General features: G+C 35.7%; 2 protein-coding genes across 2 annotated transcripts in view; one reads left to right on the top strand and one right to left on the bottom strand.

Moving 5' to 3' along the window:
- Nucleotides 1-96: 96 nt before the first annotated feature.
- Nucleotides 97-17,859, bottom strand: plekhg7 (pleckstrin homology domain containing, family G (with RhoGef domain) member 7). Its single transcript, XM_081372318.1, has 17 exons — nucleotides 17,635-17,859; nucleotides 14,838-15,565; nucleotides 13,708-13,730; nucleotides 10,992-11,110; nucleotides 10,431-10,471; nucleotides 9,975-10,070; nucleotides 9,416-9,562; nucleotides 9,113-9,208; nucleotides 8,901-9,002; nucleotides 7,923-8,036; nucleotides 5,420-5,594; nucleotides 3,540-3,655; nucleotides 2,749-2,836; nucleotides 2,577-2,656; nucleotides 1,789-1,942; nucleotides 1,519-1,616; nucleotides 97-929 (listed from the first exon to the last, which is right to left on the bottom strand). The coding sequence occupies exons 2-17, from the start codon at nucleotides 15,444-15,446 to the stop codon at nucleotides 819-821; spliced, it is 2,169 nt and encodes a 722-aa protein (XP_081228444.1). The 5' UTR covers nucleotides 15,447-15,565; nucleotides 17,635-17,859; the 3' UTR covers nucleotides 97-818.
- Nucleotides 17,860-19,807: 1,948 nt separating this feature from the next.
- The window catches only part of itpr2 (inositol 1,4,5-trisphosphate receptor, type 2), a 101,006-nt gene continuing 97,132 nt past the window's right edge, over nucleotides 19,808-23,681 (top strand). The window contains exon 1 of the mRNA XM_081372617.1: nucleotides 19,808-20,174. Coding sequence (XP_081228743.1) covers nucleotides 20,083-20,174 — 92 coding nt within the window. The 5' untranslated portion in view covers nucleotides 19,808-20,082. The remainder of the gene's footprint in view (nucleotides 20,175-23,681) is intronic.

Raw genomic sequence — 23,681 nt, 5'->3', positions numbered from 1 at the left:
TTTTAGTCATTTTCGAGAATCCGAGTAAACGGGATCATTTTGACAACGTTGGCGTCTGTACATGAAAAATGCAAAGAAAAAAACTTTTCCATTTTTAGTAGGATCCTTGTTGTTTGTGAGGTTTATACAAATGTGAACAACTGCAAACTTACAAACACTATTACAATCTACATGGGTTATTTATCTAAGCATTTAACTTTTCCACAATACAACGTGTCCATGTGACAAAAAAAAATTCAGCATCTTTATTTGCGACAGGAACATGCAACATTGTTCGTTCTCCAAAAATTCAAAAAGGGAATTGAAAAATGGTTCCTCTTGTGAAACCTCAAACTGCTCAGGGTCACCACAGTTACAGCTGTGCTGTTAATCCATTTTTAACACACACACACACACACACACACACACACACACACACACACACACACACACACACACACACACACACACACACACACACACACACACACACACACACACACACACAAGATTAAATTAATGTTGCTTTAAAATCAACCCTAACTGTCAAATATTGTTGATCCAAACCTCTATGACTTTCTTTCTGGGATATAAAAGGAGATGTTTAGCACAATGTGAGCCATATGGAGGACTTTCATAATACTCAAAGGTGATTTCTGTCCTTTTAGAAGCTTGACGGCCTCGGTTCCCACCGTACTGTTCTGTTAAACGTCTGTTCCACAGAAGGTTCGGAACGACATGAGGGCGAGTAAATGATGACAGAATTTTCATTTCTGGGTGAATTTCTCAGTGGTCTTATGGCACTCTGGAGGAGGTTCTACAGAAAGTCTCTGTATAAATTAGATCTGTGAAGACTCCAGATAAAGAAAAGAGTTCTTGACCCGCGGCTGCTGACAGTCCTGCTTCAGCAGAGAATTGATGGCATCCTCAATCACAGACACCCACGCTTTCTGAAACATACAGAACATACAGCCTGAATAAGATCTTTAGCATGATTGATAATACCATTGTTGTAAGATTTCATTGCTAATTTTAAATGTAATTGAAATGTAAAAATGTTTTGCTGCTTTTTTTAAAACAAAAACACAGTAAACACAGTAATATTGTGAAATATTATTACAATTTTAAATAAAATTTGTTCTGTTGTGTAATACATTACTAGTCTTTAATATGGCTGCTGAGTAAACTGACTTATCTTAAAGGTATAGTTCACACAAAAATGACAATTTTGTCATAATATACCCTCAAGTTGCTCCAAATCCGTAATTAATTTTGAAACTCATACAGGTTTGGAACAACTTGAGGGTGAGTAAATGATGACAGAATGACAAGTGATTATTAAAACGGTTGTAATTTCTAAGAAAGCATCTGGTAAGAACATTCAATGTAATGTCATTTAAATATGACATTAATATTGAATAACCTGATGATGTTTGGCACGTCGGCACTAGTTGATCTAGCGAATTAGGAATGTTGGGTGGAAATCAAAGCCTGTGTCTGCTGAAATTCAACATAAAAAAAGCAGAATCTTCTATTCACCTTCATAGATTCAGTCTGGGCTTGTAGAATGAAGACTCCAATGCATTGCTGGTAACGATTCTGGTGCATTATTATGAATGAATTGGGCAGACCAGAGGCTGAAACGTTCAAAAGACAACAGTGAACACTCTTTCAGTGTTTGTATCGACATCATTATCAGTGCTGACATGGATTCGTCCTCAAGCGATTACATAACTGCTCTAAACAACTGCAACATGACCTTAATCCAAAGAATGTGTCATGGTATGTGTGTGTGTGTGACGTCAACACCTGTGGCATTGATCTGGTCTATGTTCTTTAACTGTAGGCGGTCCAGAGAGATGGGCTGGTCCAGGACAGTGAAACTACAGCCCTCCTGCAATAAGAGCTCAAGCTCTTGGCCCGCAGCCGGACGCAGGGGGTTCGACTCCACTACGCCAGACTTCTACAACATAAAACACACAAGCCTGTGATAACAGCGGTTTAAGAGTTTGGCCATTCTCAAATAGACAAATGCTAAGATTTCTTATCATCATAAAAGTTGATAACAGTCATGCTGCTTAATATAAAATTTTCTTCGGATACTTTGCTGAACATAAAGTAGAAAAGATCTGTATATATTTCAAATATACTTTTATGCAACAATGTAAAGTATTTGATCAATTTAAGGCATCATTAAATGGGTTAATTTTTGGATTTCATGTTGACTTTTCAGCATTTTAGTCCTATAACCTGTATATTAACTTGCAAAATAAGCTTTTTTTGTATCATTGTGATACATCTCATAAAAAAGATAAAATACATTTATATAAATATATTCAACTTTAATCTGCATTTACAGTAGTCAGTATGATCTGTCACAATCCACTGATCTCTATTCAACCTTAGCGTGTTAAAGGGAGCAATGGCTTGAATCAATAATCACTCCCAGACAGAATCAACAAATCTATTTTCACATTACCGTCACACGCTCGTACGCATCACCCATGCTTTGATTTATGTCAATAGAGGCATGGCTGCGAGGCATTTCACAGTAATAACACCAAACAGTCACGCTTAAAAATCATACATAACCACACCTTTTTGCTGCGCTTGATCTTCGTGATTAGAAGGAATTCGTCAAAGAGAAGTAGGTAGACCTCATGCAACTTTGCATTTTCTATGTGCAAAAGAAGAAATAATGTAAGTTCACACCACACAACCATCCTAAATGCTCAAGTTTCACCAATGAGAAAAACTCAGCCATCCGACCTATGAGGACGAGCTTCCCATCGTGCAGAAGACTACGGTGAGACACCAGGTTCTCCAGGGTAACAGATTTTAGCAAGTGCTTCAGATTCTGTGAAGGATCAAACATGCACAGCCGTTAAATCTCTTTAAATGCGGGCATTATTAAAGGCACAATACGTAAGATTTTTGGATTCAAATATCCAAAAACCACTAGAACAATGTTATTTTGTAAAATATATTTGCATTATTCCAAATGTTTCCAGCAATGTTTAAATCCAGAGAAATTAGCAATTTCAATTTAAAACAACGCTGCGTTACCCCACAATTTTATTTCGTCAAATAAAGTGTCCTGTATGAGTAATAATTCAGCACTTGCGGCTGTTTCGTTAGAATGAAATAAAATAATGTGAATTTAAGTGATCAAACGTAGGTTCAAGGAAGGAGGCAGACGTTAAACGAAACTTTAAGCGTAAAATATACAACGAAAGGAGCGGCAGCGACCAACTGCGGGATATAAGAATAATAAAAACAGCAACGTAAAATTTCCAAGGATCTCTGCCCCGCCCTGCTTCATACCACAATAACATTAATAAAACTTTAATACATTTGCTCATCCATGAACATGATTTCTGCCCGAGTCCTGTCGGATTGCTTTCCATCAGCTGTGGAGGAAGACGAAAACTCCACGCTCATTCACGGCGTCATCAAGCTACGCCTTTGTTATTGTTTTAAACAAGTCACCTCTAGCAGCGAAACTTACATACTGTGCCTTTAAGTATAACGTGTGTTTATAGAGACAGATTTTGACAGACCTCAGGAACATGCGCCCTCTTGTCTCGCTCCCACACAGGAAGCCACACTAGAGATTCCTTCAGCTGCTTCACCTTCTGGTAGTTGTCCAACCACTTTACTTTTCCTTCAAGATCATCTGTACAGAGACAGAAAGAGAGAGAGATTTGGGTGGGTACCTTATTGTCTCATCAGCCCACACAAAGGTGGTTGGCTTTGAAAGGTTCAGTGCATTAATCCACACCTCCCCAAACAAACATTACTGCTTTTATACAACCACAGATCCTGTTTTTGTTTGTTCAGTTGGAGATGATCAACTTTATTCTAGATTCTTCCCATTGCGTTCCAAGTAAAGGCTCTTTCATCAACAATGACGAACATTCATGTTGATTGAACCCCACACCCATCAGACAACTTAAAGTCATCAGGAAGAGTTGAACACACACCCTTATATTGGTTAAACTGTGTCATTATGTGTGTTGAAATGAGCTGCTCCCATCTTGGGACGTTGTTGTATAGAAGTATTATAATATATATGTATTATTCATTTCATGCTTGTCTAGTCATGAAGCAGGTCAACAAGTCAAATGCAATCATTACCATCACAACAAATATTGTAGAGAATATTACTGAAAGGTAATTGTGACTTTTTAACTCACAATTCATACTGTTTTCACCCAATTGCGAGTTTATATTTCACAATTCTGAGAAAAGTCAGAATAGTGAGTTATAAACTCACAAATATGAGTCATACAATCCGAAATATGAGATATAAACGTACAATTCTGGAAAAAAAAAGTCAGAATTGTGAGATATAACCTTACAATTGCAAGAAAAAAAGCCAGAATTGTGAGATATAAACTCACAAAATTATGAGATAAAAAATTACAATTACCTTTTTTTTATTTTTTATTCTGTGACAGAAACAAGCTTCCATAAATTTCACAGCATTTTTATGTTGAAAGTGAAATACATATATCATCACACATAGTCAGTTAGTGGGTTATTTGTTTCAAAATAAGAAAAAAATGTTTTGTCTTTTAAAATGACTAAATATAGGACCAGACTTTGTTGTGTGTCAACAGCAAAATCTTGTATCTCTACCACATGGTCATTATATATCATATATATATATATATATATATATACTTTTTTAATAAAATAAAATAAAAACATTAAAATACAAATATTGTAACAGATGGAAGGGCAAACATGAATGCATGAAAACACAGAGTGTGTATTTATCTCATTTCTTTATCAAAACAGGGTACGTGATAAAAACATAATGGATTTATGACAAGGTGTGCAATGCTTCAGAAAAGATAACTGCGCATATCAGGTTTTCATGACTAACTAAAACATGGCAGCTGTGTCTTTCACACTGATTTTGCAGCTGTCACTCTGCATATGTTTTCTCACAGCGGCTGTCACAACAAACCTCACAAACATCTTCTCTATGAAAACAGGAAAAGTCACCTTTCACTGCTTCTAATTCCTGGTTTGACAAGAGCCTTTTACACAAACCAGATCAAAGAAACAAAGGAAGGAACAAAGAAAACTATTTCCAATAAAAACTATTTCCACAGACAAAATAGTATAACATTTAAATATCATTGAAATACTTCTAAAAGTAATATTTAGTAAATCTCAAAATTAATATAATATTTTTACGTAACTAAATTAACTTTTATTCACTTAATTTCAGCATTTAAAACAATTTATTTTAGTTCTAAGAGTTTTATTTTTAATTTATTTAGACAAAATAGTATAACTTTTTTTAATATCCGCCATTTGTCAGTTATCAGCCATAACACTAAAATAATTTTCAGCTTATTGGTATTGGCATGAATTTTCATATTGTGTATCCGTACTTTGAACTGTCACATTAGTACCATTGACTTACAGATGGCTCTGTCAACAAGATCCACGATGCTCAGTATGGTGTTCTCCTCGGCCTCGGAGCAACTCCTCTTCCCAATGTTCTTCAACAACAGAGGGTACCGTGTAAACCTCTGCAGAGGAATCACCAGAAGATCCTTCAACTGCAGTCTGCGGCACTGCTCGTTACGTTCACACCACTGGATGAGAGAAAGAGTGAAGGATGGGAAGAAAGATGTAGTATTAAAGTGCCCCTATTATGTAGTTGTAGTCTCCTACAATAGGCTTGCATGCATCCAAGGTAAAATAACACTTTATTTTTCTCATAATATACATTGCAGCATCACGTTTTTTCTCACAGTGTCTGAAACGTTTCAATAAAGGATTCGGTCTCTCCGATGATTTCATGAGATTGATTAGATAGATTACATGAGACATGACACATTTCTGTAAGTTGTACTGTATCTTTCAACATACCTTCTAATGTTCATTCGTGTTTATTTACTTTTAACTAGTACACTGTAAAAAAAGGTTGCTGCATTCAATTTTTAAGTACAATCAATTTGGATGTTTAAAGGGGTGGTTGATTATGATTGAACTTTTTAAACTTTAGTTAGTGTGTAATGTTGCTGTTTGAGCATAAACAACATCTGCAAAGTTACAACGCTCAAAGTTCAAAGCAAAGGGAGATATTTGCTTTTAAAGAAATCACTTTTTAAGGACTACAACAAACGGCTGGTTGGGATTACACGACATTCCTCCGGAGTTAGTGACATCATCAACCCTAAAATTTAAAATTTGAAATTTTCAGTGAATGTCTGTGTGAGTGCAAGCTGTTGAAGCTCCGCCCTCTGTGCCTCGAGCAGCAGCTCATTTGCATTTAAAGGAACAGACACAAAACGGTGCGTTTTTGCTCACCCTCAAAAACTGACAATTTTAACATGCTATATAAAACTACCTGTGGGGAATTTTGAGCTAAAGCTTCACATACACACTCTGGGGACATTAAATACTTATTTTACATCTTGTGAAAATGGCATTATACCACCCCTTTAAGTTATTTCAAATTAAATGACATTAAACTGACTTTAAACAATTAGTTGAATCTTGTATTACTTATAAAAAAAGTTGAAAATTGCTTAACTTATTTTGATGAGTTAAAGCAATGTAAAAACGTGTTGTTATTACTTATTGATCATATAATTTGTTACAGTGTAATAAAGACGAACACAGATGCCACTTGAACTGAGGCGCTACAATGATCGGTCACGTTACATTTAAGAGTGCCAAAACGTTATTTAATGTTTGAATTTCCTAATAGCAGTGACAGAATTTGAAAGCTTAGACTTTGTTTCATATCAAAAGTAACCTGCTCTGTCTTGTCTTTCGGTGTCAGTGTCCTCTTTGCGTCATGATTTTTCAATGCTTTAGAAAATGGATGTGTGGCGCGAGAGAGTGAGAACAGTGTTAATTGCGTGAGAGTTGGCAGCCCTGAGTAGATGTTGTTGTCAGGCAAACGTGTTGTAGGTTCATGCAGGAAGTAAGACTGGAAATATTGCTGACACGATTCAAGCAGATTAGAATCGATTCTTTCTTTTGGGAAATAATGGCTGCATACGAAAACTTGGGCAATGCGTTTTGCGCAAGAAGGTACCTTACGAAACTCAATTCAGACAGACTACTGAGGCAGCGTAACAGTTTAATGATCTACAGCAAAATAGAGAGAGCTTTGGTGAAAACTAAACAAATATTTAATTACTACAGTAGTAATTTCTCACTAGAAACGACATCAGAAGTGGAAAACGTTGGTCAAAAACGTACATTTACACACAAACTGACCAGCAACCGCAACTTTCAGTTGCCATCTTTCTTTTTTTAGCTCAAGTGTCACCAAATGGAACGAATAGGATTGTGGGATATCAAAAGCAGTGAAGATGCTTCCCTAAAAGGAATCGATCAGATGAAGGTATCTCAGGAGAAGTGAAGCTAACATTGGATTCAGACGTGCCTTGATGCCTTCCTACCCTGAAATAGAGCATTTTTAAGTTTTCGGATGCAGCCAATAACTCTGCTTGTCGTGCACTTTGATCTTTTAAAACTTTGCAGACCTTTAACATTCATAAACAGCTATATTAAACATTACATAAAAGGTCATATCTAAAAAAGCACAATAGTGGCACATTTTTGATAATACTGTATCCTACTTCTTGTCATGAATATAATACTGACAAAATAAAGCTGACAAATCAGATCCCCTGTGTGCAACTTAGTGTAAAAGCAAGAAGCGACAGGCAGCCAAAATTGATGTGGAGACAGCTGATGGTGTAAGAGAGGGAAAGTAGCAGAGTCAACAGTTTTTCACCAGCGACCTGGTCACCATGTTCCTACGTGAGAAGCAACGGTCCCTGACAACTACCCTGCAGTGGCCTGAACCTCGTGTGAGAACAATTGCCCTGTTCCCTAGATCTTGTCAGTACATTGAGACCAAGCCCTGATTTACCATATCAAATCTTGCCTGCCACGGTTACCTTCACGAAAGAGCCAAAGTCCTCCCTGAGCTTCAGGCTGTCCAGATAAAAGATGGCCGTACTGTAATTCAGGCAGTATTTCTGTAGACAATGGCAAATGCTCTCCCCAAACGCCTGTAAAGTCAACAGTCAATAAGGGAGAGTGATCAGAAGAGAACAATAGAGAAAAAGTTCTGTTATCTTTTAGCAAACGGAACAAAAGATTAGCGGTGTTCAGTTTTTTTGTTTTCTAAAACAATCATTTGCTTAATGTCTAACATAATAATACATTATGTAAGCACAACATTGCTAAGGGGTTGGATCTCATGTTTGCTTTTGAGCAGTTATACATTATGTTTAAAGGTCACTGACCGTGACTTTCCATTTCTATGAGCATTTTTTATTTTAGACTCATTTGTATGAGTTAATTTGTATTTAAAAGACTTTAAAGACTGTATGTCACACTTTAGTTTACGGTCCAATTATCACTATTAACTACTATTAACTACTTACTTATAAAGCACATATTAATGCCTGGTTCTGCATGACCACTTCTACATCCCTTAATCCTACCCCATACCTAAACTACCTTACTAACCTTTAATAAGCAGTAATTAGGAGTTTACTGAGGCAAAATGTCATAGTTAATAGTTAGTCACTAGTGAGAAAAGGACACTAAACTAAAGAGTGACCATGATTTCTACTTCAAATACATGCTGTTCTTTAGAAAATATCAGCATATTAGAATGATTTCTGAAGGATCATGTGACACTGAAAACTCAAGTAATGATGCTGAAAATTCAGCTTTTCCAACACAGGGATAAATTACATTTTAAACATATATTAAATATAAAACAGTTTAAAAAAAAGTTCACAGTATCACTGTTTTTACTCTATTTTTGATCAAATAAATCATAAGAGACTTCTTTCAAAAAACACCTTTGAATGGTAGTACGCACACACACACAAACACATATATATCAACCTATGGTTTCCTACCTTTCTAAGGAGTTCATGCAGAGACTGAGTACTATTGTTGTCTGGACTGGCCCACATTTCCTTAATGACACGCAAGAGACTTGTAAGGAAGCCGAAGCTAACCTGAAATATAGTAAGAAACAAAAGAGAACTAAGAACAATATTTTATATCATAAAACTGCAGTTGTTAAATTTCCTGTTACAATTTTCCACCAAACTCATTGAAGTCTTACCAGACAGAGCTCATTGAGATTCGCAAAGAGCCTCCAGGAGTCAATGTCCAGTAGACACTCTCTCATCTGCAGGTCTGTTAGTGTGGTCAGAAACACCTATATGCAGAACAAAGGCAAGCACATTTAAGCTCTATTCCTACAGAGTGACGAAATGGTTGGTTGGCACTAGACTATTTGTGTTAGCTTGTAGTTCACTGGTAAATTTCACTGTAACGATGCAATATAAAGTACGATAAAAACTATATTTATCTCTTTCACTGGAGGACATGCCATTCCATAATACTAAAGGCATCATGTTCACACCTCTTTTAAAACCATAAGCTGATCAAGGAAGTAGACACATTCACTGGTGAAAAGCTCCCAAATGGCCTCCTGTTTTCGGTAGGTTTTTGGATTCTCCGCTGCTTCCAGTTCAGAGCGACTGCTCAAAAAGTCCTCCAAAGACATATCCTGAAAGAAGAGAGAGAAATTTGACTCCTTAAGGCAAGACACCACAGGCAAAAATATTTTTCATGAAGAAATAAAGATATAAAGTCAGAACTGCAAGATATAAAGTCAATTTTGTCTTTTTTTCTCGCAATTGCAAGTTTATATCCTGCAATTCTGACTTTATAACTCGCAATTGCAAGGTTATATCTCACAATTCTCAGAAAAAAGAATTGTGTGATAAAAAGTCAATATTGCCTTAATTATTTTTCTATTCTGCTGCAGAAAAAAAGCCTCTATAATTTTCTGATTTATGGAGTGATAAAAAGAGAACTTTTTTACACATGGGTGTCTTGACTTAATAATAACAAAAACTGGACTTCTAAGGTGCTCTAAAGCTCATCTCAGGTGGTCAAAATCAACAGATTTTTTTTACCTTAAATGTCTGAAAGTCTGTGTCTCTCCATTCCTGGACCTGAACGCCAGCCAGACACTTGTCAATGTCGGCTACGCTGCATGTCTTTCCTTTTGTCTGTTGGAAAACACCACTCACATTTACTCAACATCACACTGCCCGGCCCTCAACAGGTCTCTTTGTGTTTGAGCACAAACTGTGGAGCAGATTAGATAGCAGGACATGTTCGAGCTCTGTTAGACAGGCCCGTTTTGTTGTTGTTTACTGTTAATTGAATTGATTGGGTGGAAGGTGTGCATGCATTCAAATCTGATGTAGCTCAAAATGGGTCAGTGAACACTATGTGCTAGACATCATCCGAATGACACGAAGCATCTGAAAAATTACAATAGAGTATGATGGCACCAACCACAGAACTGGCATTAGATCAAAACTTCATGGGAGAGATTATTGAAACGTTAAAATACGGGAACTTACTGTGCTACGCCTCAAGAAGGGCCACTTTGATTTCTTAGTGTCTGTAAAAAATGCAATAATAAAATGCTGGTAACACTTTACAATAAGGTTCATTAGTTCACATAAGTTAATGTATTAACTAACAATGAGCAATACATTTGATACTGTATTAATCTTTGTTAATGTTAGTTAATAAAAATACAGCTGTTCATTGTTTGTTCATGTTACTTCACAGTGCATTAACTAATGTTAACAAATACAACCTTTGGTTTTAACAATGTATAAGTACATTTTGAAATTAATATTAACTAAGATTAATAAATTATGTAGAAGTACTGTTCATTCTTAGTTCATGTTAACTAAGGTAGTTAACAAATGAACCTTATTGTAAAGTGTTACCAAAATGCTTAACTTTATACAGAGCAAAACATTCAAGTATATTGCAATTTGGAGAATGTGTTATTAAGCTACTTATTCTTTCTTTAATATTAAATTCTGTGAGTGTCAATAGGCTAGAGGTTAGTAAATGTTAGCAATTCATGTCAAACCCTGAGTCATGACATTGACTGAGGCATGACTAACCTGAATAGTCTGATTTATTTAAAATATCAGCAGCGCCATTGGACACAAACAAATCTCCAGGAGAAACATCCAATCCAGGAAGACTCACAACCACGGAGCTCCGCCTCCTCTCCTGCAGCCTGAGAAAAAAGCAAACCAGAAGAGAACAGGTGAGTTCGGAGGACATTCCAGCCCCTGAGGTGGCCAGTCTTTCAAAGTAAAAGTATGCATGATGGATGTGTACTGAAATAATGTTGGTTAACCACAGAGCATCACATTCAACATTTATTTGCTTTGCATTTGTATAACGACACTTTCTACAAGTTCACCACGATCTTAGAGGGTAGATTTGCATGTGAAATGCAATTCCGCCAAATTAATTTAACCTCTATCCAGTCCAGAATAGCACAATAGCTCCTTAGACCTCGGAAAACAATCATTTCACTAAATTAATCTGAGAAGGTTTGATAAACCGTGGCCAATGCGCTGTAGTAATCTCTTTATGCAGAGCCAAGCCGTGCTAAACTTGAAATTTCAAACCAGATTTGCTTTAGCAGGAAATCAAAGAATTCCATGTTCACATTTCTAACATGCCTTGCTAGTATTAGGTGGCCAGAACTGCGTTTGCAAAGACGACTAACGAAACCATTCCATGGAACAGCTGTACCTGCGCACCATTGCATGGATTTATAGGTCTGTCAACGGACAACTGAGCAGTGGGATATATCGGAAGATACAGATTATTATATTCACTGGTTGTGAACAAAGAGCAGCAGCAGAGGTGGGAAGTCAGCACCCTGATTTTTAGCCTGCGGCAGTAGAAGCGAAGTCATTATTAATCAAATCAAATGATTTTTTTTGTTTTGTTGAGAAAGCAAACATGCAAGCTCATTTATATGGTGGACTGCAAACAATGTAGAGAAGGACACATTTCTGCTCTTGTGCAGTTCCCTATACTGTTTATTCATCATTGTAGTTTATAATGACTATATTATATTAAACATGAATATAGTTCCGTACAGTGGATTTCTGTTTTTTTTTTTCTGATCTGCTTCAATTTCCCTGTCACATTTTGACATAAAATCCTAAGGGCTTTTAGGCAGTGCTATGATTGTTTTCACACACAACTCGAAAGTCTGGTTTTTGTTTGAGTCACTCTCAGCTTTGTGCCTATCCATCTATACAAAGACTCAATGATGTGGTGTGTGTCAATAAACAGTTTACAGGGGCTTACTTACATCTTCAAATGCAGGTATGGGGGAGCAATAAGAGTAAGTAAGAGAAAAGCATACCTTCCCATCCATGTAATAAAAACAAATCTGTTTTACTACAACATTCAAGTAAAAAGCAAAGGCTGATCAAGGCAAACTTTGACTGTAGGCTTTACAAATCTTTAAATGAAATGTGAAGGCCTAGAAATTTGAAAGCCAGAGAGATATGGATGGATGGATGGATGGATGGATGGATTCTATAGAGGGGCATTTTAATAAATAGGTGCACTATATTACATATCCATTATATTTTTTACTTAACCATTAGTCTTCCTTATTGACTGTATGTTTAAATAAATCTGTCATGAAAGAAGTTAGTACACCATTGTTTGGATGGATGGATGCCTAGATTGGTGTCCATTGCTTGAGTTTGCCAAACCAACATAACAAGAACCCCAACTGAAGAACTGATTATAATATAACAACTGCAGATACTATATCAGTCTTTCAGTGTTAATCACATTGAATCTGGGATCATATACCAATAAACACTTGACTCATATAAAGTTACTATGAGACATGAATTCTTCAGCATCATAAAGTGAACACCCATTTCCACGGTCCCTGGCACAATGAACCCATCAAATACTTCCTTTTTAACTTTATACTTTGTTAAAACCCCTTAAAAAAACCCTATGTGTTCGCTTTTTACACTTCCAACTTCTCCTTTGCAAGTGCAAACAGAAACACAGATGCCAGTACATTGAACCCTACCAGTAAAAAGTCACTCATTGCATCTCCTTTTTACCGACATTAAAAACAGGTCACTGCTAATGGCTTGTTATCTAGAGGCAATCCTAGAATGAAGCAGCCCTCTATGCCGACTATCCCTGCCCCAGCGCGACCACAAAGAAGGGAGCATTGTCCTCGCACCTCCAAGGAATAAAGATGCCCCCTTAACATAACTGTCCCGTCCAATCTCCGTCCAGGGAGGAGCACTGCAATCAGACGGTGCCATACTGTAATTAAGGCCACAATAGCTGCCTAATTATCCACCGCTGAAAAGACGACCGTGGCCCAAGCAGAGTGGGCCCGACAGGGGGAAAAGCGTCACTAATGAGAGTTTGTCTGGCCCGTACAGGGCCGAATGATGGAACTCTAATAACTCTCCATTAAAAGTTAATGTGCAGCTAACAAAGCGGCAATACAATGAACAAAGAACTTCCCTCTATCCCAACACCCCCTGCGCCAGCATGGTGGCGCTCTACTGAAAAAGTGTCCTGCTTTAGCCTCATTACCCCAAACGGTGTGTTTCCACACAAATTCCTGGATTAATGAAACAACTTTTCAAATGAGAGATGTTGAGCAACAAGTATCGGCCGGGTAGTTTAAGTGATCAAGAAAATGCTGGTTTGACACAGAACAAAGTGACCATACACACTAAGGGCAAAATTACAGTTCACATGCAAATATGACACGGGTGGGGACGGTTTATGCAAAACATTAGATAGAAACAGCTCACCTACCTTTTATGACAGGGATCCTTGACCTGTAATCAAAAGCAGATACAACAAAACGTGAGCAAAGTACTTTAAGAAGAAAAAAACACTAGTCATTTCTAAGTCTGCATAATATCAATTTCAAAGGATCTCATCATACAACTGGTGCGGGTTAAAGAACCCTAAAGTTCTCACATCTACAGATATCTCACTCCATTGTGGAAATGCTTGGATGAATGTGTGAGAGGAGTGAATGGGGCTTTCCTTTTATACTTTTGATTCTTCACTGACCCTTCCATTATTTGGTGATTGCTGAATGCGCTGAATGGAGCTTCATCAGAGGAGAGGTCTGAAGCTGACAATGCATGAAACTACTGATTCAATTGCTGTCAGAAGCTCTTATTGTGAACTACTACCTCAGGAGGTCGAAGAGGAATGAGACAAGAGACAAGAGGCTTTCTTTGATAAGAGCGGAAAGACTCTTGCAATTTGATTTTCAGGCATGAAAAAAAGACTTATCATCAATTTAGAAAAGGATAATGTACAGCCAGAAAATCAAATAAACACTGACAGGGTGATCAGGGCCAGGGTTATTATCATTAACTAAAACTAAGCCTATTAAAAACATATTGTTAATTGAAATAAAGCTAAAAATTTAATGAAAATCTAAATGATAAAAAACCTAAACTAAACAAAAATGAGGAGTAACTGAAATAAGTTGAAGTTGATGCACCAAAACTAAACAAAAATAAAAGCTCATTTAAAATATTACTAAAATCTATCATCGACACCTATATTTTTTACGCTGTTACTTAGCAAATAAATACTTTTGAGATTAAATAAGTGTATGATTGATCATTTTACCTTTATATTACCTGAATGCTTTAAAAAACTAAACAAATGGCCCTGAAACACTGACTGCAACAATATTACAGTAATACCAAGCATGAAAGTTAGTGTTTTACCTGAATAAGCAGTCTGATATACAGAGATGTTATGGACGATGGGAAATATTAGGAAATATCAGAACACTAGCACTATTGACCAATCAGAAGTAAGTATTCTAGACTGCCATGTTTCAGTTAAGTTTCTCATATTTACGTTTTAGATATATAGGGTTAGGAATGTAAAGCCTGTAGAATTTTAAAGACATATACCTGCTCATTGTCATCGGTGGAGCTCTCATTGTCATCAGAAACAGGCTCTTTTGAATCACGAGACTCTTTGCTCTTGCAAATGACACCATTGTCAAGGGTCTTTGATCTGTGTGATCTGATTTTCCCATGAATCATTGAAGATTCAAAGTTCCCGCTCTCTCCATCCAACTGAACAGCCAGTGGAGATGACTGCCGGAAAAATTGAGAAAGGGGACTCGTCGGAGTGGGAGACTCCACTCCTAAAGGACTGTCTAACTTGCTTGGTTCTCGGTAGGAGATTCTCGTACTCCTCATCCTCCTCAGAGTTGGGGACGTGGAGATGCGGGCCGGGGCTTGTCTATCAAACTGGAATAAATGTGCGGGCACGCCGTCAGACTCCGTGAGGGAACCATACCTCAGTCTGGACGAAGTCCTTCCTAAATCTATTCGCATTAAGAAAGGACTAGCCGTTTGTGTGTCTTTGTCCTCGCTTTGCACACATTGGGTTTGAGTCTGTGCATCCGTCCCTTTTACCGTTATCCTCGCATGCCAGTCTATACAACTCCAGTCCAAAGTTTTATCCGCTTCCTTCCCATTTTCTCTTATGAAAGCATAATTCAACTCAGTCATTTTGAGTAATCCAGCATTATATCCCACAACAGAAGACTGATTAAGAATCAGATGCAGGTTTGGCTTAAGTCATTCCCACAAAAATGTATCCAATCCTTAAACCCATGTCTCTGGAGCTTCTGAAAAGCAAGAAAGGATTAGAAAAGCCACCCACTATGTTTATTGCAACTCTTGTAGAATTAGCCATGTACAGTATGCCCATTTAATCCCAAAATTTTCCCAGCACAAGTATTTGTCTCCTTAGATAACCAAATGAAACTGCATGAGTTGTCTTAAAAAGTTACTCAATAAGAACCAATGGAATTCAAGTATTCAAGTAATCAAGTAAAAAAAACAAAACAAAACAATGGAATGATAAAATAATGTTTAAATAAATTCAAGAAAACCTGCAGTTTCATTTGTAGTTTATAACTGTGTATAATACATCGACAACTCTTTTTAGAACCTTCAAACTCTACAAAATAATTTTTGGTCACAAATGGGATTAAATGGTTTAATCTGCATTCACCCATACTTATGAAGTTAAGCGCCCAGACATTGAAAGCCCCTATAAACATTATGCAATTTTCAAGCAAACAATTCAGTAGGATTAATTTTTTTTTTTACCACATTCTCAATAGGCAGTCTGTAGTTTATCATATAACATGTTTAAAGTGATATTCCTTATGTTGTAGTAGCCATCATATTGTCCATCAAGTCCATCATATTGTATGATATCGTAGCCTATATAGACCTACTTGTATTTATTTATATATATGCTGCATGTTCACTCTCTAACTTTTAACTCTTATCTTATATCTGTGATTTTATCTCTGTATTCTTCTGTAGAGCCTGCAGAAACTGGGTCAGATGTGGGGGCCTTTTGTGATTTTTGAAAGTATATTTAATATATATATATATATATATATATATATATATATATATATATATATATATATATATATATATATATATATATATATATATACTAAATTAGCTGTAAAACTATCAACCCTGATAGTTTTTTAATGTTGCTGATTGCACAATTGGTTTTGTAATATGAAATATGTTATTTTCTGATAGAATTATATATATATATATATATATATATATATATATATATATATATATTAGGGCTGTCAAAAGATTAATCGGGATTAATCGCATCCAAAAAAAAAATGTGTGTGTACTCTGTATAATTATTTTGTATATATAAATACACACACATGCATGTATATATGTAAGAAATATTTGCATACATATACTGTATATATTTATATATAATTTATATTATATATAAATATATTTTTTTATATATAAATTACACATTTTTCTTAAATATATACAAGCATGTGTGTGTATTTATATACACAAATTTAATTATACACAGTACACACACATATATTATTTAAACACAGACTTTTATTTTGGATGCGATTAATCGCGATTAATCTTTTGACAGCCCTAATATATATATATATTGCTAATATATATATATAATATTACAGCTAATTTAGTCATTACTAAATATCCATCAAATATCCAGTTTTTTCAATAATCAATTGTTTATACAAAAATGATGGTTTAAGGGGGTGACTATATAAGAAACCAAACAGAATATAGGAGAAAGTGATCAAAAAAAGATATATAACATTTTAGTAAGGATGGGTTATGACGGTAACCTTGAACACACAACACACAAAGAAACCTATACTGTACGTTTGTTGTTGGTGTGTTAGGAAATATCATGCGTGGTCATTGTTTACATGCGAGAAACAAAAAGGCACCTTTTATGAGGAATGACCCAAATACATTTCCAACATTAGCCTACATTTAATAACTACTGCATGCGTTATCATTGTGTACTTGATAAAGAAACTTGACTTGAACCGTACATCAATGTGATAGAGCAGCGTGGGAAAAGGCACCTGATCCTGCTCTGGCAACTAGTGTAGGTTTACAGGAATGATGCTAATAATAAATACACTTTATTTATGAATAAACCACAGTAAAAGGCATGATGTTGTATAATGCACTCGTATAAAAACAGACAGTAAAATACCTTAGCTCTGTAAACTAGAAACAAAGAACTAAACGTTTATTGTCGCGGACGAATCGCAGATGTATCTTTTCAGACAATGAAAAAAAAAAGTTAAAGGCTAGTTGATAACTATAAGTGTCGATTATTATTTAAGTCTGTGCCACTTACCCGGGTGATCTGCGAATCGGGCTGCTTGAGGGAAAAGAGTTGGACCAAATGTACAAGTCTCTGCCACAGTTTCAAACCGGCTATTTATCCTCAAAAAGGTACACACAACAACAGAATCCTGCTCCGTTTAAAGTGAAATAAACGTGTGATAAAATACTGCATGCATTGGCTCTGAGGCACCGCAGCTTTTGTGTGAGGGAGGTTTTCTCTGCTGCTTTGTCGCCTAAGGTCAATGGAGGTGGAGCATAGCTGTATTGTGTTGATATGTGTGTGTGTGTGTGTGTGTGTGTGTGTGCGGTGTAATCTCGTACTGCGTGTGTTCATGACCTCGTGTTTCTTTAGACAGATAGGTAAGTAAGTAAATGACAGGTACCGTGCATCCAGGTTAGATGTCGTAGACGTAGTCAGTCACACATGAGCTTTAACCTCATGGAAACTGTGAGCAAATGTCAAGCATCTTAGTTTTCCTTCTAGTGACCACGTGATAGGGTTGATGCTGAGATCAGCCAGGTTGTTATTCTCAACCTTTATTTATTTATTTATTTATTTATTGGACGGTGTATTATTGTCATTGACAAATAAGGATGACTGATATTATAAATGGTAAAATCTAGTTAAAAAAAACTGTTAGAAATGTCCTTGTAATTCATGATGATTTATGTTTTGAAAAACCTATTATCTAAAAGGTGATTCGTTAATTATTTAAATATTAATTCAGTAGCCTAATTAAAAAGTTGATATTTTTCTTGTTTTTAAGAACGTCATAGAATTCACAGAATTCTAAGTAATGATAAAGGTAATGAAAAAAGATTTTTGTCAGTAAAGAACCTAGCTATATAGTTAATTAAATACAATTACACCTATACATTTATTTGAAAATATGGGGAATTTCAGTCATTAGTATCATCTCTCTCATCTAGGTCACAATTCAAAGTTCCACACGTACAATTTTAAAAATAGACTTTTTTTACATTACATTATGTGGTTGTATTAATTAGATTATAAAACCAAAATTCAGTAAAAACCAAGAAAACATGTGACCATGTGGCTTTATTTTGTTTATTTCATTCCAAATGACACTAGATGGCAGTGCAGGCGAGTTTAACCAAACCTGAGGTCGGGTGAATTCATGTTTAAGACATCTAGATCGAGCATACAATGTTTATTTATTTATTTATTTATTATTACAGGGACAGTGCATATTAATAAACATTTCTGCCAATATGCCAGAGTTAGCCAGAAGGCTATTTTTCATCTGCAGTCCCCGGACAGATGTTAAAAGTCACCCTAAAAGAGAGTAAAATTACATAAAAATAATAATAAAATAATTTTTTAAAAAAATGTGTACAATACATTTAGTAAGAAATTCTATTATGTTAAAAAATATAATGTAGGCTATAAGGTATTATGCTATTACAGTATATAGAAACATATAATATATAAATATATATAAAAAAAGCTCATAATGGAAACAGATAAAACATTTGGTCATCTATTCACTTTGTTCAACAAATTACACCTGAATAAATATTAAATAGAACCATTAGGCCTAATCATAAATATTATTACTGAACGTCTGATAAGCACACAGTGGGTGCTGTGATTATGCAAACATGGCCTAGATTATTTAAAGAAACTTTGACACTTTATCTGACCTTTAAGAGTGGCTCCTTTAAATAGGTTATCTCATTTAATATATTCAGAAGTATTTTACCAATATTCATTTGCTATATCTGGTAAGGAACTTTTCTCTGTTTTCCCCAAATAGCACGAAAAGGCGTCAAATAAACAATCAAACATCTCAATTTATTGTTTATTGGCAAGCAATATTATGAATTTATTTATTTTTTGCTAAATGTTGCATGCTTGCATAATTAAAAATTTTTAATAATTAAAAACAAAACAAATAATGCCTTTTCATTCATCTACCGATATTATATTAAATATGAAATGCTCTAGGCTTTTTCGCGAATAGCCTACATATAAGCATTACGGAATTATTTGAAGTTATTAATAAAATGAAAAAGTTTGAGGAGAAACTTATTTTGCACCTCCTCACCGACACAATGCATGCGCGACTGCACAAACACACAAGTTGCATTCTCACTTTTTGTTAGTGAGTTGCATTGTGCATACCACAGCAAAAGACAGGCAGCATCACTTCCTTGATTTCACGGGACAGAGGGTGAGTCTCCTCCCACTCGAGTGGCATATTGGTGAGAAAAAGCCTCGTTTGTTTCACAGGAAGAAGTTGAAAACATGAAGAAACGCGACAGTTAGAGGAATCAAAACTCAAAAGTCGCATCTCTTCTCTGGGCGGCTGGATTAAAATGCGTTACTGTCAAAGCGCAGGAACAAGTGGATTGAGACATTGAGTCGACTGGACACCACAACGCGCTGTATCAGAGTAGTTAAAGTATCAGAAAGTCTTCTGAAACATTTGAAGATATGTCGGAACACAGGTCCAGTTTCCTTCACATTGGGGATATCGTGTCTCTGTACGCGGAGGGAACTGTCAATGGATTTATCAGTACTTTAGGGTAAGTTGCCTTCCAATGGTTATTTTATTAGTCTTAAAAATGACTAAACATTGCAGTTATACATTTTATTCAGATGTAGCTACTGGTGTGATTATGTTTCCCAAATATGCAATAGTAAAATATTAAAAAAAACATCCAATACAATTTCAAAGATATTTCAGATGTCAGATGAAGTTTGTTTAGTGGAAGTAGGAAGTGATTTGAGTACACACTGAAGGCCAGTGCAGTTACAGCATTGCTTCAAAAGCAATAATGCAAATCATGAACAGGAATGCAAAGTTTGCTGTTAGTTTACACACCAATACTAATACAACAATGTTGGCCTTTTTTGGTCATTTTTTAATTTAAAAATCCCATTTTACACATGGGAAAATGAACTGCACATTTGAGAGAAATATCATTGCAGTTATGCACACAAAATGCATGAAGACTCCAGGCATATCTTTCTTCTAGAAAAATCTGTTTTATTTTACATGGAGCGGATCACCACCTAATGGGTGCCGCCATTTTTCATTTCACGTTACCTGCTGTCATGCGATTGGCCTACTAATAATCATGATTAAAATGTTCACTTTATCGAAACTGTTTCAGTTAGTGCTTTTTACAAAGTATAGCAAATAAAACAATATGACAACAAACACATACTGCAGACATGGAGTCTTATCAACATCATACTGTAGTTCAGAGTAAAGATATTAATTAGGATGTGCCAGACACCAGACAGAATTAGTATGCGTGGACAAAAAATAGTACATTTAAATCCAAAAACACTGGAACTCAATTTTAATTTGACCGTTTCTGAGACTACACTGTATAAGAAGAATTTCATTCGATTTTCACGTGGTCATGTAGGAACACATCTGCTTGGGGGTTGTGTGGAATCACTTTTGCATTGTTGTGCAGTGACTCATCAAGCAATTAAGGTGCAGAACAAATGACGCTCACTGTGGTCACAATAAGATTTTCTTTGCTCAAATATTCATTAGTAGATTTTGCAGCATTGCATCAGATGGATTGCAGCAACTGTCACTTCTCTGTCACTTTTCACAATTCATGACAGAGCTGTTTAGTGGTTTTGGAGTATTCATATTTGTAAAACTTCATGTGTCGTTTTTCAATTTCCTGCTATGATAGCATATGATTCAAATGTAACCACAGAGGTTTTGTTTGAGAGCACAAATTCTGAAATGCACATAGTTCACACATTCTTTGTGTCAAAGTAAGCTGTCAGACTGCATGTTTCCAGTGTTGTGGTGCATAGTTAATATTCCAGTTTTTGTTAGGTCTTTTGTTGTATTTTTATCCAGTCATATTGTTCCATATTTTGAGACAGGCAGCGTTTGTTGAGGATAGGATATTAACATACTATTCTTACTGTCTCTGCAATTTATGAATACTGTGCACAGTACAGTATGTAGAATTTGTGCATAGACCTCAGATGACCTACTACATCTGCTAAAATGTACAGTACAGAACACTGCATTAGAGTGCAACAGTTGGGTTCTGAAAAAAAATAAAAATCCCATTAATTTTCTCCATAAAAGGGGAGTTTCACTTCTAAACCTTTAAAGACAGACCTAGCACCCACTCCCTCCCATGAAACACTGTGAATGATTTAGTCAGTGTCTCTAAGCACTCTCTCAAACTACTCAAAGGGATAGTTTACCCTAAAACGAAAAATATCATAATTCACTCACCCTGGTGTTGTTCTAATGACATGCCTTTCTTTCTTTTTCTGACCACAAAAGTTTTTACATTTTTTAAAAAGGCGTTACATGTTCATGTACACAGATACTTTTTTTGTTAGGGACGCTCCGATCATAATTTTCACAGCTGATACCGACTACTGATTTCATGTCATCATGATCGTCCGATAACAATTAATTTAAGCTTTATATTGATATGTAAGATCTATGTTGACTGTCACTGTTAACCCCTTACACCCTGAAGGCATTTACATGATTTCTCATTTGATAGGAAACCTTTACAATTTTCATGAAAATAGTACTTATTTACTTAACAGACAATCCCAGAAAAAGGTGTTGCAATTTATTGATTTATTTTGTTATTTACTCATGCTTGACATGATGACTATTAGAAAGTACATATGGCAGGTCATAAAATAAGTTTGGTTTAGTTTGTGATGATCTTCCAGCAGGCACTGATTTAGAAAGCAGAGGCCCCTGGGCACAAAATCTTGGAGGCCCTCCTCCCCCCTCGTAGGCTCGTGGCCCAAACTAACAAAGCATCTTAATTTTTAGAAACAGTAAAAGGAAGCTGTGGGTTTTTCTTTACTTTAAAACAAAACCACTTTCACCAACTCCATTTCTTGTAATGTTAACTCTGACAGCAAAGGAGATCTATAAATGCACTGTTAGACTTTTTATCGTATTTTTGCTGTAACTTACTGGCAGCACTATTTCCTTTACAGTAGCTTACTTATAAATATGTTTTACGGTATGATGCCCTTACCGCAATTTAATTTTACAGTATGATGGCCTTACTGCAATTTAATTTTACAGTATGATGCCCTTACCGCAGTTTAATTTTACAGTATGATGCCCTTACCGCAAGTTAATTTTACAGTAAGATGCCCTTACTGCAATTTCATTTTACAGTATGATGGCCTTACTGCAATTTAATTTTACAGTAAGATGCCCTTACCGCAATTTAATTTTACAGTATGATGCCATACCGCAATTTAATTTTACAGTATGATGCCCTTACCGCAATTTAATTTTACAGTAAGATGCCCTTACTGCAATTTCATTTTACAGTAAGATGCCCATACCGCAATTTAATTTTACAGTATTATGCCTTTACTGCGACTTATTTTTACAGTATAAAACAGTACTATTTTATTATTTATATTTTATATGAATGCTATTGAATTTAATAAATTCCAAAAAAGTGACTTGAGTCCATGTATATAAGCATATTCTTTATTCACTGTCACAATCAATTACATCAATTTTATTTTTTTTACTGTGATGCAACATTAGGCAAGGCAGTTTTATTCATTAGGCATTAGGCAAGGCAGATTGGATTTTCTGAGGCATTAGGCAACGTCTCCGCAGTTTAATGATGAGAGCAACCCCGACGCACATCTGCAAAGGGACGGATGGACCTCGTTTACACTGCAGGTCTTGATGCCCAATTCTGATTTGTTGCCTATATCCGATTTTTTTGACCGTCCGTTTACACGTTCTTTCAATTGTGACCCATATCCGATTCATGTATTTACACTTGACATACTATCTGAAATGCTGCACATGATTAAAGGGGGTTCTTGTACGGATGGACAAAAGCGAAATCTGCTCAAGACCTGCAGTATAAACGAGGCCTAAGTGAATGAAAACATCCTGCAAAGTTTTAAATCTTAAAGTGCACCGTATATAAAGTTATTTTCTTTCAAAAGTAAGAGTCGACAATGAAATGAATCGTTTTTCAAATGAGTCATAAGCCATTTCGTTGTGACGTCAAGATGAAACATTAGCATATTGCCGA

The sequence above is a fragment of the Scardinius erythrophthalmus genome (genome assembly GCF_964197995.2).
Source record: "Scardinius erythrophthalmus genome assembly, chromosome: 8".
NCBI lineage: Eukaryota > Metazoa > Chordata > Actinopteri > Cypriniformes > Leuciscidae > Scardinius > Scardinius erythrophthalmus.
Note: the sequence above shows the minus strand (reverse complement) of the source record. Positions and strands in the feature narration are given on the sequence as shown.

What these genes read in the sequence shown, in the direction of transcription:
- plekhg7 (XM_081372318.1), bottom strand. Translation starts at nt 15,446, where the DNA reads ATGACTGAGTTGAATTATGCTTTCATAAGAGAAAATGGGAAGGAAGCG. An exon ending in AGATCAAGCGCAGCAAAAAG is followed by an intron (nt 1,943 to 2,576) that starts GTGTGGTTATGT and finishes TTTATGTTGTAG; the next exon opens with AAGTCTGGCGTAGTGGAGTC. An exon ending in CCCAGACTGAATCTATGAAG is followed by an intron (nt 930 to 1,518) that starts GTGAATAGAAGA and finishes TGTATGTTTCAG; the next exon opens with AAAGCGTGGGTGTCTGTGAT.